Source organism: Chiloscyllium punctatum, chromosome 37 (assembly GCF_047496795.1).
Source record: "Chiloscyllium punctatum isolate Juve2018m chromosome 37, sChiPun1.3, whole genome shotgun sequence".
In the NCBI taxonomy this organism is placed as follows: Eukaryota; Metazoa; Chordata; class Chondrichthyes; order Orectolobiformes; family Hemiscylliidae; genus Chiloscyllium; species Chiloscyllium punctatum.
In genome coordinates, this window is record NC_092775.1 from 37480126 (window position 1) to 37498903 (window position 18778).

The window sequence follows — 18778 nt, forward strand, 5'->3', positions numbered from 1 at the left end:
CCTGTGCGATTCCCTGTACTTATTGAATGTATGTACAGCACATTCCAAACAAAAAGGTTCGGTCTGTGTGGTGTTGAACATTAAAACAATCCGGGATGAAGAATTGAGAAGGAATGTGTTGCTTGCAGCAGATTGAGGGAACACTTTGGCATCGGTGCACTGGCGGTGACCCTCCACTTCTTGCAGTGAAAAGTGAAATGCATTGCTAATGGGACGGAATTAATTCTTGGCTCACTGAGGTAGGATTGATGAGTGACAGCCGTTGAACAATGTGAGCCAAGATGTTTCTATGGCATGTCTTTTTCCAGAGCTGACCTGAACGGGATTTTTGGGTTGTGCAATGCAGGGTGTATCCTGAAGCAAGCAGTGCTGCAAAATCACAGAATGCTATGGCAATGTTTTGTTTTGTCTTGTTTCACATGTATTTATTTTAGCACAATTTTAACTGATTTCAGAATAATAATGTCAAGGGTGAAATTTGTTTAAGCCGGATTTAGGTCGGATTTTGCGCGCAGCTGCTGCGTTAAGCGCCATGAGCCAGTGAGAGGGACAGCGTTAAGCTGCAAGCACAATTGGAAATTGGAAGCTTGTCTTTTATGGACCAGGGAACTCCGCCTTCTTTGGCTCAGTTTAAATGCATCCCGCATTTCAAGTGTTAAAAGTGCCCCAATTTGGTTAGGCAAGATGTCACCGTCTCCAAACTCCCAAATCTAGTTGAGCTATCTTTTGCCTTGTCTCCAATATTTTATAAGGAAACAATAGTTATCAATATACTTTAAAAAAAATGTGTTACGTGTAGTTCCCGGTTGAAGCTTCCCAATTTATTCCAGTTCTGGATCTCCCAAATTCTTAACCTCCAGGGTGAGGGGTAATGAACTGATACAATTATTCATCTGCCTTGTCGGTTGTATGGAATGATCCCTTGCCTTGCTCCAGACCAAACGAAAGTTTTAAAGGGAACTAATTTAACCAAGCTTTCTTGAGTTAATTAAAGGGTGAGTTTAATAGTGAAGAAATAATAGTGCAACACATACGCACTTCAGTGATCAGTGATGAGTGCAAAAAAAATGATATGACCAATCACTAAGTTCTGTGACAAGAGATGAGAACTATCATGTGGAGGAGGTGGTGTTGGACTGGGGTGGACAAAGTTAAAGCTGCTCGTTGGATGCTGCCAGAACTGCTGTGCTCTTCCAGCACCACTAATCCAAAGTTAAAAATCATACAACGCCAGGTTATAGTCCAGCAGGTTTATTTGGAAGTACAAGATGTGGAGCGCTGCTCCTTCGTCAGGTAGCTCGTAGGGCAGGATCATAGGACACGGAAATTTAAGGAAAACATCAAAGTGTCGTACGACTGACGTGATATATTGAACAAACCTAGATTGCTGTTAAATCTTTAATCACTCAGAATAGGGATGCAGGTTTTGATTGATTAATATGTAAATTCCAGAACTTCTTTCAAGTCACAATCCCGAGTAACTCAAGTTTTATCAGTATAAAACAAAGTGACATCTCAGCTCAGTCAATGCATTAAATGTGTGAGGTTAGAGTCTGTCAGACTGATTCTATTTCCAAAGTGGGAATTTATAAAATGTCACAACAGACTGACTGCCAACAGATTGTGTGCTTTTTGTATAAAATATCGGCATATGCAAATTCACCCTGGACTTATATGTGTGTGTGATGGAGAGAGGGAGAGAGTGTTACTTTTTTCTGGAATATTCCTTAAGAGTTAATGATACTACCTCATTGGAAAGGTGTAATTTACTTACTCCCTAATTTACTTTACAGCAATGAAAATAACAGGAAGCTTTCTGATTCAAAGTCCGGGTTTAGGATTTGGGGGAGGGGCTGCTGGCTGACTGCCTGTATTTGTGATTTTCAGGCACTGACCATATTTTTACTGGCTTGGTGAACTAGGCAGAGCTAAATGGGAATCATGATGCACATCTCCTGATCTGGCCTTCTAAATCTGAGGTATCCCTAATACTTACAAGATTAGAGTGGGTGGGTGGGTGGGGGGGGGGGGTAGGGGATCCAAGGGTGACAGTTTTTTGAGGCTCAGAGGAGCAATTGCTCCACAACCTGACCAAGCATCCTTACCTTGACTGAATTTAGACTCCACCATTTTTTTGGACTGGTCAGAATGCACATGCCAACCAAATCATGCATAAAAAATGGATGTGGAATCCCAGGGTTTGTTTATTAGAAGATAGCTAGCATCTGCCATTTTAGAAAACCAGCAATGTATCTATTTTAAGATGTCACCATCTGAGCTGTTTCTTGGCATTAAAGGGATGGTATGGCCTCCATCCCTATTCTGAGGCTGTTCGTAAAATTATAATGCTGAATGATAGTGAAAATTCACATCCTATTTCTGTAAGGGCTGTTTGATTCTCTGTTATGTAGAAGGTCAGTGGATTAAGGTGTAAGTAGCATGTGACAAATACTCTTCCCACTGAGGATCCCTTGGGTCTCCTGATGAAAGTCACTGCACCAATGCTGAGGGTCCAGAGGATGTCAATTCCAGCAATATGTCTGTTAGAATGTATGTGGTATAGAAAGAATGCTAATGACCTGACAACCAGGGTTGTTAATTTAGACTACCTATTCCTTTATCTGTTATAAAATATTTTTGCCAAGTTCTACACCACCTATGGTCCTAATACTCAAGTCTTCCTTACTCTCAGTTCCCTCCATTCTCTTGACCTGCTGGAACCTTTTATAGTCCAAAACATGATCAATTTAGGATTGTGTAAACAAGATACTGTGGAATTGATAGTATAATACAAGGGTTAAAATAAATGTCCCTGCATTACTGGCTGCAGCTGGTGTATACAAAATGCAAACCATTATTAGCCAGTTCACTGATCCAGTTAATTGTAGAAAAATAGGAACAATTAACTTTATTGTTTTATGATTAAAGTTCATGATCTTTGCACTTATTGTTATGCACTTTGTGATTTGTTGCAAATTATTTATTACCTAAAGATATTGTGTACATCAACAAACTAGATTAAAGGTCACTTGAAAGATTTGAGTATGACAATGGCAGAGAAGCGCACTTTACTTTATGCAGTTCATTGTTTGAGTTGCATAGTACTACCTATAGTTAGGCAGGACCATATTTAGAATAACAAAGTAGGAATCACACATCTAAAGAAAAATCTTTTTTTTGTTACAGGTGGAGCTTCATCTCCATCTTGACGGGGCTATAAAACCTGAGACAATTTTATACTTTGGCAAGTAAGTTGCTTACCTGATTATAAAATCAAAACAGTTTTATTCATATTTGTCATGTGGGTTGAAATATATCTAAATGTGTTGGATTCTAATTTAAAGAGCAGGAGTTCTCAACTTAGGCCTCCTTGCCCTCTTCTACAAAACCTATGCACTGGCATTAATATTTTGTCTATACGGGTGCTTAAAATCATTTGCTTCTCCACAGCTTCTAGGCTCTCACTAAAATATATTCCATTTTGCTATTCTTGGATCCAAAGTGGAAGTCCTCACCCTTTCCCACACTGAAATCCATTTCCTTTGGATTTCTGACTGTAATAATGTAGGAATGTGAAGTTCCCTGAAATAAATCCATGGGAAGCACTGTTTGTTACAACATGCTAATCAGAATTCACTTTCTTTATCCATGTTCTCTGTGTTGTACTTACCAAGTGCTTACTGACTCATGGTAACAAAGTTAGCTCTAGATCTTGGCATGTTTGTTTTTTTTTTCCAATAATCTCTTCGGCACAGAGATCAAATGATTTCTGGGAGATTGTATAGACATAATCCATAGACACTGCCCTATTCAGCATGCCTCAAAAAATGTGACTACATTATTCAAACATGACTGACCTTTCACAAATTCATGCTGACTTGCCTTGATCGGCTAATGCTTGACTGGGTGTTCAGTCAGTCTGTCTTCAATGAATTCCAGTGACTTAGAGTTACAGAGTCATAAAGATGTACCGCATGGAAACAGACCCTGGGTCCAACTCATCCATGCCAACCAGATATCCTAACCTAACCCAGTCCCATTTGCCAGTATTTGGCTCATATCCCTCTAAACCCCTCCTATTCAGATACCCATCCAGATGTCTTTTAAATATTGTAATTGTACTAGCCTCCACCACTTCCTCTGGCAGCTCATTCCATACATGCACCACCCTCTGCATGAAAAACATGCCCATTAGGTCTCTTTTATGTCTTTGTCGTCTCATCCTAAACCTTACGTTCTGGACTCCCTCATCCCAGGGAAAAGATTTATTTATCCTATCCATGCCCCTCATTTGCCTATAATTGATACATCTGTAGCCCTATAGGTTCTCCTACCTCCCTTCTTTGCATAATAAAGTGACAGTCATTTTTAAAAAAAATCTAAGAATCCAATTCCTGAATTCAGAGAGATTTGGAAAATCATAACTAATGTGCCTGAAATCTCCTCACTGTTTTTCAATATCCTTAGATGAAGATAATCAGGTCATAGAGATTTTCTTTTCATAAATTCCACTATTTTCTCCATTGCTATCATTTTAATCCAATTAAATGGACTAAGTTCTTCCTTTAGTTAATATTGTTACTTGCACTTCTGTACAGTTTCACCAGATTTTGTACTACTTGACTGTTTTAATAAAGAAAGCAGTGAATAATTATCAAAATAAGTGCTGTTTTAATTTTCATTGTCACTTAAACCGTTGAAAAGCTACTTTAATGGATTTTCTGATTTTAACTAATATGAAATGATTCACTCAAATGTATATAGCCAAGTTTTTTGACTTTCTACTTTGTTCAAACTGTGTGCATTTGTATCACAAACAGTATGTTATAGGTGAAGGACCTTGAGGAATTTGAATATGACATGATTCCTGATGACAAGTGAAGCATACAATATGCCATTATTCATTCTTCTCTCCTTGTGTGAGAGAAAGTGTTATATTCTTCCTGCTATTCCCAACAATAATGTTACGACGTGGGGTAAACCTTTCAGCTAATTTAAACCAGACACACAGGAAAGCTCACCTTTCACTGTAATCTGTTAAATTTTGAGTGGCAAAGAACTATCACAAATATCACAATTTAAAGAAAAAAACTTAACAATTTTATTTCTTAACAACTGTTTACAACTCCTTTCTCTTAAACCTATTTTTATCTTCCCACTGTACAATACTGATCTGTTAAAAACCCCGATTAAGATTTACGGAAAAAATTCAAATTTGAAAACCAGCCAGCTGTTGGATCTTCTCTTCCTCTGTAGATTTTCCTCTGTCATCTTTCCTTCAGTATTCTGCTTCACAGGTCTTTCATATGACCAGGTACCTTTTGAAGAGCTACTTTGCTAGCAGTCTATACTGATTTGTTTTCTTGGCAGTTCTCCCCCTAATTGTTCAAAATATCTGGTTTTATACCCCCAAACATCAGATTATTTCATTGGTTTAATGTCATCAAAACATTCTGGTTGGACTTTAGTATCTTGGGTATACTTTAAACTGATTGGCCAAATTTGAATTTGTTGTGTACCATGGCAACTCAGCTGCACTATTGGTTTCCACAGTCAAATGTTACATTTTAAATTGTATCAGCACATTCTGTGCCTCTCTAAGCCTGTGCCAGCTTCCAGTCTGTCTTAAAGGTACAGTACACACCTACACCTTCATAACAATAATAATACCAGTCAGTCAGTAGGTAGACCCGCAATGCCTTTAGGGAGGGGGAAACCAGGTTTTGATCCAGCGACAGTAAAGGAATAGCAATATATTTCCAAGTCAGAATGGTGAGTGGTTTGAAGGAGAATGTGCAGGTGGTAGTATTCCCTTGTGTCTGCTGCTCTTGTCCTTCTAGATTGTAGTTGTAATGGGTTTAGAAGGCACTGCTGAAGGACTTTTGGTGAATTTCTGCAGTGCATCTTCTAGAAGGTACACACTGCTGCTACTGAGAGTCAATGGTGGAGGAAATGAATGCTTGTGCATTTGGTGTGTTTCATCCTGGATGGTGTGAAGCTTCTTGAGTTGTTATTCGAGCTGCACTCATCCAGGCAAGGGGCGAATATTCCATTGTACTTCTGACCTGTGCCTTGTACATGGTGAACAGGATTTGGGGAATCAGGAAGTGAGTTACTCACTGCAGTATTCCAAGCCTTGTCTTATTGTATTATGTGGTGAGTGCAGTGGAGTTTCTGGTCAATGGTAAACCCCAGGATGTTGTTAGTGGGAGATTCAATGATAGTAACATCATTGAATGTCAAGGGGTGGTGATAAGATTGTCTCTTACTGGAGATTGTCATTGCCTGGCATTTGTGTGACGCGCATGTTCCTTGTGAAGGAATGAATATTGCTGCTTTTAAATATGGACTACTTCAGTATCTGATGAATCGTGAATTTTGCGGGATCATTGGTGAGCATCCCCATTTCTGACTATATGATGGAAGGAATTTCGATGATGAAGCAGCTGAAGATAGTTGGGGCTAGGACACTGCCCTGAGGAACCCCTGCAAAGACGTCCTGGAACTGAGATGACTGACCTCAAATAACCACAATCATCATCTTATGTGCTAGGTATGCCTCCAACCAGTGGACAGTTTGCCCCTTATTCACATTATTCCAGTTTTTGTAGGGCTCATTGATGCCACACTCAGTCAAATGTGGTCTTGATGTCAAAAGCAGTCATTCTCATCTCACTTCTTTAATTCAGCTCTTTTGTCCATGTTTCAACCAACGCTGTAATAAGGTCAGGAGCTGAGTGGCCCTGACTGAATGCAAACTAGGAGTTAGTGAGCTGATCATTGCTGAGTAGGTGTTGCCTGATAGCTCGAATGATGACACCTTCCATCACTTTACTGATGATCGAGAGTAGACTATTTGGGCAATAATTGGCCAGGTTGGAGTAGTCCTGCTTTTTGTGTACAGGACATACCTGGGCAAACAAGGTGAATAGGTGGACTCTGGTAAACATAGCATCAGTGATCTTTTTAGACACTGTTACAAGTAGAGACTGTGAAATCACAGAGATTCCCAGCTCACTGAAATGACCTGCTAACAAAAATATTTAAGGCTAAGTAAAGACCTTGTGGTCTACCAAGATGGAATTGCCACCCTTTCCTTGCAAACACAAGTTCTTAACCAGCAGCTGGCATTGATGCAAGATGATGCCTTGGGTCATCCTTTATCACCTTCTAGGGTTTGGTTGGGGGAGTGGTGGGGGAGAGGAGTGGGTCATTAGGATATTAAGCTAGGTGGTCAGCCATGCTCACCATAAATGACAGAGCAGGCTTGAGGGGTTGCATGCCCTGTTCCTGCTCCCATCTTCTGTATGTCTATGTTTCTACGCTGAGCCTTGGTCATTTGCAGATAGCTGCGCCAAAGCCTGGATTTACAATTCTCCACCTGAACCTTCCTCTTTTGTGCGGGATTTTCTGCTGCTGTTCCCCTCTCAGGAGGATATGCAGTAACCAGGGGCAGCTGCTTATCAGATTGGGCGGGCAGAAATGATTTTCTCTGCTGCTTTCTGTGCCTGTTGACTTACTGCAATAACACTATACAAAACCAGCAGTTTTACCTCAGCCATTCGTTCCTAAGCTGAAGCTACCTATGACAAAAGTAAAGGAAATAACACACATTATTAAATGCCATTCTATGGCTACACAGAAGGCAGTATGCAGTCAGTCTATGAAGTCAAATGTAATGCACCAAGAGTAATGTAATTAATCTTGGGTAATGTTGTCCATAAAATATCCATGATCCCTTGGAATTAGGTGGCTGTCACGAGATCTCTGCCCACCCCCTCCCATCCAGCAAACATCATGTCTTTGCAGTTGCGTACCTTTAACCCCTTGGGAAGCTGAAGTTGTATTGAGAGTTCCTTGTCCTCTTGAGTCTTGTTGATCTCTGAGACCACAAAGTAGCGATCAGTGGGCACAATGTATTTCTGATGACTACTTCTCACACACATACCAAAATGTGTACGTTCTGTGGTAACTTCCACATTAACTGTCAAATGGAGGCAAATGAATAGCATTCTTTTAATTACTACAGTCATAATGAGCGCAGTAGCTCTGTAGTGCCTCACACTTCAACATTACAATCTGCCCCCTTGGAAAAGCATATTAACTTATTCCTCCCACTTTGAATGTGCTATTTCTCACATTGAGCCCTTCTGATGCAGTTGATTTTTAGATCAGTACGTTGAGGTTCCAACTTTGGAATTCATCATTAGTGATCTGCAAACTGTGTCTGTGAACCACAAATTACTCACTTTCTTCAAATGTTTATTTTGTTGTGATCCATGTGCCACTTATGATCCTTCACCGTTCCCTTATTTTGGTTAAGCTCCTTTACATACCTATTACTATGGAGAAAGTGAGGACTGCAGATGCTGGAGATCAGAGCTGAAAAATGTGTTGCTGGAAAAGCGCAGCAGGTCAGGCAGCATCCAAGGAGCAGGAGAATCTACGTTTCTGAAGAAGGGCTTATGCCTGAAACGTCGATTCTCCTCCTTGGATGCTGCCTGACCTGCTGCGCTTTTCCAGCAACACATTTTTCATACCTATTACTATGCCTGCTTTATCCTGGTGCCCACTGTTCTCAAATGGCCTATGCATCCTTCCCATATTTAGGCCAGAGTGACCATGATTTGCCTTAATAAAAATTGAAAGAACTGTGGATGCTGTAAATCAGAAACAAAAACCGAAATTTCTGGAAAAGTTTAACAGGTTTGGCAGCATTTATGAAGAGAAATCAGGTCACTGGACCTGAAATGTTAACTCTGATTTCTCTTCATAAATGCTGTCAGACTTGCTCAGCTTTTCCAGCGATTTATGATTTGTCTTAACTCTTGCTGACAAGGATGTAGTATTTTGATGCACACTGACCTGTTGCCCCCATTCTTCTGATGCTTACATGTATGCTGCACTGTTTCCTACTGACCCAAGCTGCCTGGTTTTCCCTCTGTTTTAAAGTTACCTTTCAACCAAAGGCTGCTGGCTGTCCCTCTGGGGTAAAGCAAACCAGAGGTGAAAGCTAGCACCTTGATATGCTCTGGCTAATGTTTCTGTTGCCTAATTGTGTAGATGTAGATCCAGGGAAACATTACCGACAATGACTGTGAGGTCACCTGTTGCTATTGTAATGATTCTTTCTAAAATGAAGAGGATGATAGTTGGCGCAGGCATGAACTCACCTAAACCCAGGGCAGAGGGTCCAACTTGACAGGTGCCTGCTTGGTTTTTACTATCCAGGTTTTGAATCATTAAGTTTCTCAGTTGGTGAGAATTTGGGGAGGGAAGGCTATGTGATGGGTTGTGTAATTAATCAGATGCAAATAAGTTACTCACCATCTTAGGAAGGAAGATTTAATTAGGAAGGTCACCAAACCCGGCACATTACCTTTGATTTCCCTTCACAGGTGTTGCCAGACATGCTGAGCTTTTCCAGCAACTCCTGTTTTTGGTTCTGATTTATAGCATCCACAGTTCTTTCAGTATTTATTGAGGATTGAATTATGAAAATTTAACTCAATAGTGAGTTTCTAATTTTTAGACTGTCCCCCAGTTTAAGTTACACTCGCCATTATTCTTGCCACCTTGGGGGTTTAGTTGCATTTGCTTACATCAAAGTAATATGCAATGTTATTGAAGGGCAATGGTTGAATGAAATTATCTCAAAATTCCTTGATGGCAAAATTCAAAATTAGTTAAATAAGTTCCAATTATGGTTTTACAAATTTTAGAAACTTTTTTCTTTTGATCTGTGTCGCTGGAGGTGCTAGTAACTAGGTTTGAACACTGAGAGGGAAACAGATCGATTCAGTATAAACCTGTGAAATTTCAAGGTAATCATGTACCAAGTAGCAATTTTACAATTCTGGAGAACAAAGTCAGCAAGATCAGGCAGAGCTGAACTTGTATAATTCCAACAGACCAAAAGATTTTGTTGCTTTGAAGCTATCTGCAGAGTATGCTTTTGTAAAGGAGGAGAAAGTGAGGACTGCAGATGCTGGAGATCAGAGCTGAAAATGTGTTGCTGGAAAAGCACAGCAGGTCAGGCAGCATCAAAGGAGCAGGAGAATCGACGTTTCGGGCATAAGCCCTTCTTCAGGAATGAGGAAAGTGTGTCCAGCAGGCTAAGATAAAAGGTAGGGAGGAGGGACTTGGGGGAAGGGTGTTGGAAATGCGATAGGTGGAAGGAGGTCAAGGTGAGGGTGATAGGCCGGAGTGGGGTGGGGGCGGAGAGGTCAGGAAGAAGATTGCAGGTTAGGAAGGCGGTGCTGAGTTCGAGGGATTTGACTGACAAGGTGGGGGGAGGGGAAATGAGGAAACTGGAGAAATCTGAGTTCATCCCTTGTGGTTGGAGGGTTCCCAGGCGGAAGATGAGGCGCTCTTCCTCCAACTATCGTGTTGCTATGGTCTGGCAATGGATGAGTCCAAGGACCTGCATGTCCTTGGTGGAGTGGGAGGGGGAGTTGAAGTGTTGAGCTTACGAGGTGGTTGGGTTGATTGGTCCGGGTGTCCCAGAAGTGTTCTCTGAAACGTTCCGCAAGTAGGCGGCCTGTCTCCCCAATATAGAGGAGGCCGCATCGGGTGCAGCGGATGCAATAGATGATGTGTGTGGAGGTGCAGGTGAATTTGTGGCGGATACAGAAGGATCCCTTGGGGCCTTGGAGGGAAGTAAGGGGGGAGATGTGGGCGCAAGTTTTGCATTTCTTGCGGTTGCAGGGGAAGGTGCCGGGAATGGAGGTTGGGTTGGTGGGGGGTGTGGACCTGACGAGGGAGTCACGGAGGGAGTGGTGTTTTCGGAACACTGATAGGGGAGGGAAGGGAAATATATCCCTGGTGGTGGGGTCCGTTTGGAGGTGGCAGAAATGACAGCGGATGATACGCTGTACATGGAGGTTGGTGGGGTGGTAGGTGAGGACCAGTGGGGTTCTGTCCTGGTGGCGGTTGGAGGGGCGGGGCTCAAGGGTCGAGGAGCGGGAAGTGGAAGAGATGCGGTGGAGGGCATCGTCGACCACGTCTGAGGGGAAATTGTGGTCCTTGAAGAAGGAGGCCATCTAGGTTGTACGGTTTTGGAACTGGTCCTCCTGGGAGCAGATGCCGTGGAGATGAAGGAATTGGGAATATGGGATGGTGTTTTTACAGGGGGCAGGGTGGGAGGAGGTGTAGTCTAGGTAGCTGTGGGAGTCAGTCGGTTTATAATAAATGTCCGTGTTGATTCGGTCGCCAGAGATAGAAATGGAAAGGTCTAGGAAGGGGAGGGAGGAGTCTGAGATGGTCCAGGTGAATTTGAGGTCGGGGTGGAAGGTGTTGGTAAAGTGGATGAACTGTTTAACCTCTCGTGGGAGCACGAGGTAGCGCCGATACAGTCATCGATGTAGCGGAGGAAAAGGTGGGGGGTGGGGCCAGTGTAGCTGCGGAAGATGGACTGTTCCATATATCCTACAAAGAGGTAGGCACAACTGGGGCCCATGCAGGTGCCCATGGCTACTCCTTTGGTTTGGAGGAAGTGGGAGGATTGGAAAGAGAAGTTGTTCGGGTTGAGGACCAGTTCAGTCAGTTGAAGGAGGGCGTAAGTGGAAGGGTACTGGTTGGTACGGTGGGAAAGGAAGAAGCGGAGGGCTTTAAGTCCTTCATGATGGGGGATGGAGGTGTACAGGGACTGGATGTCCATGGTGAAGATAAGGCGTTGGGGGCCGGGGAAGCGAAAATCATGGAGGAGGTGGAGGGCATGGGTGGTGTCCCGAACGTAGGTGGGGAGTTCTTGGACTAAGGGGGACAGGACCGTGTCGAGGTATGCAAAGATGAGTTCGGTGGGACAGGAGCAGGCTGAGACAATGGGTCGGCCGGGGCAGTCAGTTTTGTGGATTTTGGGCAGGAGGTAGAAACGGGCGGTGCGGGGTTGTGGGACTATGAGGTTGGAGGCGGTGGATGGGAGCTCCCCTGAGGTGATGAGGTTATGGATGGTCTGGGAGATGATGGTTTGGTGGTGGGAGGTGGGGTCATGGTCAAGGGGGCAGTAGGAGGAGGTGTCCGTGAGCAGGTGTATCGCCTCAGCGGTGTAAAGGTCGCTGCGCCAAACTACCACCGTGCCTCCCTTGTCTGCTGGTTTGATAGTGAGGTTGGGGTTGGAACGGAGGGAGTGGAGGGCTGCACGTTCTGAGGGTGAGAGGTTGGAGTGGGTGAGAGGGGTGGAGAAGTTGAGGCGGTTAATTTTGTAAAGGACAAGGAACATTTATCATCAGATGATCGGTGTAGAAATTGAATGGAAGATTTCAGAAAACTGTATGTCGAATATCTGGAGCTGTTTACATTGGACACTAGGTTATTTGACCAGTTAAGTGGACAGCAGAATAGAAAAAAAAGCTTCTGAATTAGCTTCCTAATCTGGCGCAATTCAAACAGGTCTTTAGAAAAGCATTTTTGGCAACAGCTCAGATACTTCACTGTGAATTCCAAATTTTGTATGGGTGGCTAGATGAACCAAGAATATCCAGCTATAAATCAAAGTTTTGTGAAGGTTAACTTTCAGGAAATGCGTTCTCCAATTAGAAAGTCAACATGCTGTAGGCTTGAATTAATGAATGGAATCACATGGCCTTTTAATAGGTTGCTGTCCATCGACTTAACATGTAGCAAATTATTGGGAGAAGGAAGAAATTAAATTGCAAAATTGCATATGACACTCAATGGGTGATACTTTTTGATTAATTAACATAAAGTGATTAGGCTTTATATTGAAGGTGGCTAATGCTGATGCTAGTTTAAGTAAAGCAAGGTCCTAATACTCGAATATCACTTTGGAAGTGATTTTTAAAAAAAGAGGTTTACTTTTCTCCTGTTACTTCAGTCTCATTTTCTTATTTTAGGCAAGGAGGTACCATTTCCAGAAAAATTGTCGAAGGTTGTGAAAAATGATTATTTATTATTTTAAAGTTAATTTGTTATTTTAAATGAAGGTAGAGATCAGTAGAGGCGGAAGGGTGCTTTAGCGTTAAAAATGGTTTGCTCCAGTTGGATCAAGGGGGTCTGGGGAAGACTGTGTATCCCAATTGGCCAGCCTATTGTTTTCTGGTTTTAACTGAGGACAGAAGGTGCCTGGATTGGAATTTTAAACAAAGTAATTAGACTATATAGCTGCATAAAGCTTTTTAACTTTGACAGCTGAGGGCCAGGTTTCCTGTACAACTGAATACACAGCAACTTTACAGTGGTGAGATTGACTCAAGGAGGTGCCTGCTGTGTGCTTGATGAGCCTCCATAATCCTCCACATGGTTTAGAAGGCATAATATGTGAGAAAATTTAGAATTGTGCACTCTTGAAAATGTTCTGACAGATCTGCTGTTTGTGCGCAACATGAGTAAAAATTTTGTATCCCAAGGCTTTAGGAAATAATATTGTATTACTAAGTGTAAATGTTTTTAAAGTTTTCCATAACTAGTCATCTTTGTAATCCTTCATGCCCTTCTTGAAATGTTAGCCCACATCCAGGCAATGTGCTCACTGTTCAAACAGATACTAATTTGAAAATTGTATACTGTGGTGCAGGAAATTGCAATCTGGGCCGATGTTACTGCCATCACGGAGTTATGTTAACTTAACTTACTCTGCCAAGTTTATGTATATAGTTAATTGGAAAACATGCATTGTGTAATGGCTATTATCATTGATACAATAAATAAAGAATGTTATAAATATAAATAAATATTTTATACAATATCAGTGAAAACTCTTAAAACTCATCAACATTATGCTATTGCATTGGAGGCAGTTCAAAGACATTTCACTGACCCAATTCTATGGATGAAGGAATTGTCTGATAAAGAAAGGTTGAGAAATTTAAGCCTGTTTCCAGATGAATTCAGATGATTCAAGCCAATATTTTTGAAACAGATAAGATATCCCAAATATGAGGTCTCCATTGAAGATGGAGATAGAACAGCATTTCCATTTCTGAGGAGTTTGTTGATCTTTGAAATTCAGAATAATGAGAGAAGTTAAGCATTGCTTTAATGTTGTTTCTGAAACAGTACATTGAACCTTGCAGCTTCTGTTTGTTCTGTGCTAAAATATGAGCCTAGATTAGACAAAGTTTCTTCGATGTGACAAACCTTTTACATTGAATTCAAAATCATGTTTTGGATATTTTTAACCCATTGGTGCCACTTTTATTAGATTAGTTGGACTGATCTTATGGATCAGTCACTTTACTATGTTGGGATTACTTCTCATATGTCGTACACATCAGATAGAGAGAGTAATTAACAGGAACACACTACAATGCCCATAAAAGGAATTGGTTTCATGCTTGGTCATTTGGTTTTGACAGGCAATCTGCAAATGTATCAACACTCCATATATCCAATTCTCAGTTTCTCCTTTGACCAAGGATTTGTGCATCCCTCCCAGTAGGCCATCCTTTGGCTTGGAGTCAATTTTAATTTGATGAAATTCTTAAGTCACTTTTTGAAGTCAGTCATGTAAATTAAATATTGTTTACCTTTGTACATTTTTGCAGAGTTTTATTTAAGGGAGAATGTTGTGAAACTTGAAAGCGTTCAGAAAGGATTTACAAGGATGTTGCCAGGGTTGGAGGGTTTGAGCTAAAGGGAGAGGTTGAATAGTCTGTGGCTGTTTTCCCTGAAGCATCAGTGACTGAAGGATGATCTTATATAGGACATGAATAGGGTGAATAGTCAGGTCTTTTCCCCAGGGTAGGGGAGTCCAAAATGAGAGGGCATAGGTTTAAGGTAAGAGGGGAAAGATTTAAAAGGGACCTAAGGGGCAAATTTTTCACGCAGAGGGTGGTGTGTGTATGGAATGTGCTGCCAGAAGAAGTGGTGGAGGCGGGTACAATTACAACTTTTAAAAAGCATCTGGTTGGGTTTATTATAATAGGAAGCGTTTACAGGGATGGGGGCCAGATGCTGGCAAATGGGACTAGATTGATTTTAGGATCAGTCAGCATGGATGAGTTGGACTGAAGGGTCTGTTTACATGCTGTACAGTTCAATGACTGTATGACTATATAACCATAACAATTCTTCCAACTGTATTGATCACATCGGTAAAATACTATTGTACAGTGTGATTGTGCCATGCTGCATATATTATGATGTCAAAAAGGATGTTTCTATTTCACCCCATCGCACCCATCTGTGAAAGAAAGCAAACCTCTGACGTGGCATTTTCTCCCTTAGAGTGAGATTACAACAGGAAAAAAATGTCCCTGTGAAAATTGTCATGCTTAGTTAAAATATATGGCTACTATGTTACTTTTTTCTTGATACTCTGCATCAAGTAGTATACTTCACATAAATCTATATTATTGATTATGATTATTAAAATTGTGGAACTATCTGAGATGGTCTGGGCATTTGTCTGAAGTGATGCTTTTTCCTTATTTGTAGAAAACGAGGTATCAAATTGCCAGCAGACTCGGTAGAAGGTCTTATGAGCTACGTTGGATATGATGAACCCCGTAACCTCACTCAATTTCTTGAAATATTTAGCTACTACATGCCAGCTATTGCGTAAGTGAATACACTATCTTAATATTTCCATTTGCTTTTAGTTTTGACTGGGTAAAAACAATAACTGCAGATGCTGGAAACCAGATTCTGGATTAGTGGTGCTGGAAGAGCACAACAGTTCAGGCAGCATCTGAGAAGCAGTAAAATTGACATTTCTAGCAAGAGCCCTTCATCAGGAATAAAGGCAGAGAGCCTGAAGGGTGGAGAGATAAGCCAGACGAGGGTGGGGGTAGGGAGAAAGTAGCATAGACTACAATAGGTGAGTGGGGGAGGGGATGAAGGTGATAGGTCAAGGAGGAGAGTGGAGTGGATAGGTGGAAAAGAAGATAGGCAGGTAGGACAAGTCATGGGGACAGTGCTGAGCTGGGAAGTTTGGAACTAGGGTGAGGTGGGGGAAGGGGAAATGAGGAAACTGTTGAAGTCCACATTGATGCCCTGGGGTTGAAGTGTTCCACATTGATTCCCTGGGGTTGATCCCGCACCTCCGCCCTCAGACCTCACCCCTCCAACCGTAACAAGGACAGAACACCCCTGGTGCTCACCTTCCACCCTACCAACCTTTGCATAAACCAAATCATCCGCCAACATTTCCGCCACCTCCAAAAAGACCCCACCACCAGGGAGATATTTCCCTCCCCACCCCTTTCTGCCTTCCACAAAGACTCTTCCCTCCGTGACGACCTGGTCAGGTCTACGCCCCCCTACAACTCACACCCCCCATCCTGGCAACTTCCCCTGCCACCGCAGGAACTGCAAACCCTGCGCCCACACCTCCATTCACGGCTCTAAAGGAGCCTTCCACATCCAAGAAGGTTTTACCTGCACATCCACCAAAATCATTTATTGTATCCGTTGCTCCCGATGCGGTCTCCTCTACATGGGGGAGACTGGACGCCTCCTAGCAGAGCGCTTTAGGGAACATTTCTGGGACACCCGCACCAATCAACAACACCGCCCTGTGGCCCAACATTTCAACTCCCCCTCCCACTCTGTCGAGGACATGGAGGTCCTGGGCCTCCTTGACCGCCGCGCCTTCACCAGCAGACGTCTGGAGGAAGAACGCCTCATCTTCCGCCTCGGAACACTTCAACCCCAGGGCATCAATGTGGACTTCACCAGTTTCCTCATTTCCCCTTCCCCCACCTCACCCTAGTTCCAAACTTCCAGCTCAGCACTGTCCCCATGACTTGTCCTACCTGCCTATCTTCTTTTCCACCTATCCACTCCACCCTCTCCTCCCTGACCTATCCCCTTCATCCCCTCCCCCACTCACCCATTGTACTCTATGCTACTTTCTCCTCACCCCCACCCTCCTCTCGCTTATCTCTCCACCCTTCAGGCTCTTTGCCTTTATTCCTGATGCAGGGCTTTTGCTCATCGGATGCTGCCTGAACTGCTGTGCTTTTCCAGCACCACTAATCCAGAATTTAGTTTTGACTGTCCAAGTCCATAAAGCAAATAGTGGGTTTGATCTGATTAATGTGTCACGGTATATAACAAAGAATACTATAAATGTTGGTTTCAGTTGCGTGTTACCAATTACACAATGAAAAATCACTATGTTTTCAGTTAAGGAAATTGAAGTCCAAAGCCCCATTTTTAACTTCAGGCCAACAAACTGTCTAATTCTCCATAATAAGCCTGGGACACTTTAATTCAATCATATTTGCCTCATTTCTGATGAAGGGCTTTTGCCCGAAACGTCAATTTCTCCTGCTCCTTGGATGCTGCCTGACATGCTGTGCTTTTCCAGCACCACTTTAATCAGTTTTTATCATGGCTAACCCACCTAACATGCACATCTTTGGAGCACCTGGAGGAAACCATGCTATCTCAGGGAGAATGTGCAAACTCCAGACAATTGCCCAAGGCTAGAATTGAGCCCAGATCCCTGGCACCAAGAGCAGCCACTTGTGTCTTCGGTGACTTTCAGAGTTCTTTGAAACTATGAACAGGGTAAAAATAAAATCTGTAACCATTAAAGCAATGACTTGAGAGAAGATGTCTGCAATGTTGGACAGCAATGATCTGTTTGTGGACTTTGGACCTTGGAAGGGAATTAAAATTTTGCTAAGTGTTGAGGTCCTGGTTGGGACTTTTAAAGACTAAACTGATGATACAGAGCAAAACTTGATTTTGGCAGCAAATGGAGAGGGGGAAATTTAGTTGTATTAAAAACTGTAACCTGAAAGTATCAACTAAATATTGGGACAAGTAGTTGAAAGATTTTAAACACTTCATTCAGATTCAAGAGGCTATCAAATCTACAGATTATCTTTTACAGTTTTGCTTGCATTTATTGTTGCTTTATATTTTCAGATAGTCATTAGATGAAATGTATGAAGATACTTGATACTTTCCCCTTCAACGATTACCATGTATTTTCTAATTCTCAGTAATTTGCTAGTTTGCTCTTGAATTAGAAGCAGTGTCATATGCCTTTAAATGTACTTTTTCTTTTTTTTATCCTTTCACTGACATCAGCCTATCTTTGTGTCTTTATGCTATATGTTTGCAAAATAAATTGTACATAATATAACAAATAATATTTGAAGCAACACAATTATATTGTGCTGAAAATCTATCATTTTAAAATGTCAAGATTAGTTGTTGAGTTTTGAGTTCTTTCATTTGAATTACTGTCCTGTAATTTTCAATTCACCAACAGTTATGTAGTTTACAATTGAAATTTGCATCCATGTAGATGCCTGTGTACTTCTTTGTATGTGAACTCAATTAATGTGACTGTACTTTATTAATTAAAAGCACTATGTACTTTTTCCATTTCATTACCAACACCAGAGTGCTCAAAGTTTAATCATCAAAGTTTGTAAAATAGAAAACTAAATGTTGACTCTTAGAGTATGCTTAGTTTTTTTAACCAATTTCATGCTGTATTGAAATAAAAGTGGTAATTAAAAAGTAAAGGTCAATAGGAAGACAAAACCAATGGTAGATTCTATACAAAAGCATATTGTTTATTACATTTCTTCAACATATCCAGATGTGGACAATTTGCAAACAGCCATGTCCTGCAAACCTCAAGCGTTGAATCTGAGAGAGAACCAACTCAGAAAATGCTAGAGGAACTCAGGGGGTCTGGCAGTCTCTGTGGAGAGAGAAACGTAGTTAACATGTTGAGTCCACTATGACTTTTCTTCAGAACAGACTTGCTTTGAATCTTATTGGGGCCTTAATAATGCAAACTATGTTGAGAAATCTCGTAAAATCACAAGAAGTCCCATGATGACTTTCTCAA

General features: G+C 41.8%; 1 protein-coding gene across 2 annotated transcripts in view; it reads left to right on the forward strand.

Annotated features, from left to right (window-relative positions):
- The window catches only part of ada (adenosine deaminase), a 60219-nt gene that overhangs the window by 581 nt on the left and 40860 nt on the right, over nt 1–18778 (forward strand). Inside the window, exons 1-3 of one of the 2 annotated variants that reach the window (XM_072556594.1) lie at nt 123–239; nt 3187–3248; nt 15397–15519. In XM_072556594.1, the coding sequence (XP_072412695.1) occupies nt 15440–15519 (80 nt within the window). In that variant the 5' untranslated portion in view covers nt 123–239; nt 3187–3248; nt 15397–15439. Of the gene's footprint in view, nt 1–122; nt 240–3186; nt 3249–15396; nt 15520–18778 lie in introns of those variants that run through there. The other variant, XM_072556593.1, reaches the window with a different exon arrangement.